Source organism: Mesitornis unicolor, unplaced genomic scaffold (assembly GCF_000695765.1).
Source record: "Mesitornis unicolor isolate BGI_N332 unplaced genomic scaffold, ASM69576v1 scaffold32500, whole genome shotgun sequence".
Lineage (NCBI taxonomy): Eukaryota > Metazoa > Chordata > Aves > Mesitornithiformes > Mesitornithidae > Mesitornis > Mesitornis unicolor.
The window spans coordinates 64,919-66,019 of record NW_010159529.1 but is presented as its reverse complement, the minus strand read 5'-3'; the positions used below and the strand labels follow the sequence as shown (position 1 = coordinate 66,019).

At 32.0% G+C, this 1,101-nt stretch overlaps 1 protein-coding gene across 1 annotated transcript; it reads left to right on the top strand.

Annotated features, from left to right (window-relative positions):
• Nucleotides 1-377: 377 nt before the first annotated feature.
• On the top strand, nucleotides 378-492 carry LOC104542608 (acylphosphatase-2; the record flags this gene model as incomplete). Its single annotated transcript, XM_010186977.1, has 1 exon — nucleotides 378-492. A coding segment is annotated over one exon (115 nt), but the record flags the coding sequence as incomplete, so codon positions are not given.
• Nucleotides 493-1,101: the final 609 nt, after the last annotated feature.

Here is a 1,101-nt window from a genome sequence, read left to right as displayed (position 1 = left end):
CTCTGCTTTTTTGAATGGAATAATTTTCATTTCAGTTTCAGTTTCTTTTAGTTGTCTGAAAAGTGTCAACTGGCTTAGTATTCTTTCTTCATATTTTGCAGTTAGAATGGTTCTTAGAGCTTTCTAAAAGTATAATATTGAATCTGCAGAGCAAATATATACCTATTTTAATGCAAATAATAAGAACTTAAGAGGGATCATTAAAGTAAATCTCCTTTAGCCTTTAGTCAGATGTGTTTTTATGTAATATTCTGTAATACTTTTAAAAATATTGACACCTTTTAAGTAGTTTTTTTGCTTTTAAAAGAGAAAGGGAAGGAAAACAGTAAAGAACTGAACATATTCTTTATTTGCTGACTCTCTCATTTTTCTTGCAGGAAATCCTGGCTGACTAAAGTTGGAAGCCCAAGTTCTCGCATAGATCGAACAAATTTTTCCAATGAAAAGGAGATTTCCAAGCTTGACTTCTCAGGATTTAGCACTAGATACTAATAGAAGAAAAAAATCACTAAGCCCAAAACCTAAGACATTTCTGCTACATGATATTTTCTGTACCTCCATAAAATGTCACAAGAGCATTTGAATGCTTTCTGCACTAGAGATAAATATAAATGGTCCCTGTTCACACAAAATAAGAATTCTTAAGTGCCATATTGGACGTGTAAACACCATGAACGTCATTGTCTAGTATCCAAATGCCAATAATTTATTGCATCTTGAAAGCTAGATAAATGGTTAAAAGTGTCAGTGGTTATTTGTGCACAGTGAGATTTGTTTTATGTAGCCATATGGAACCTAATATTTACACGGATTCATATTTTAGATGCAAAGTAACAAATTTATGTTCTACTGTTTGTGATTTCACCAGAAATACTTGACTACAGAACTGGAACACTTGAGAGATTTATTCTAACAGCTCTCTATTAAAGAACGTGTTATTTGTGATAATTAAGATATAGCAACAATTTAAAATAAATACGTTGCATCAAGCTAAGGTTATCTCACCAACTCTGGTTTCAAATTTTCTATAATAATGCAGATAAGTCTTAGAACAAGATGATGAAATGTGTGGCCTCTCACCCCTTTTTCCTTGTCTACCTA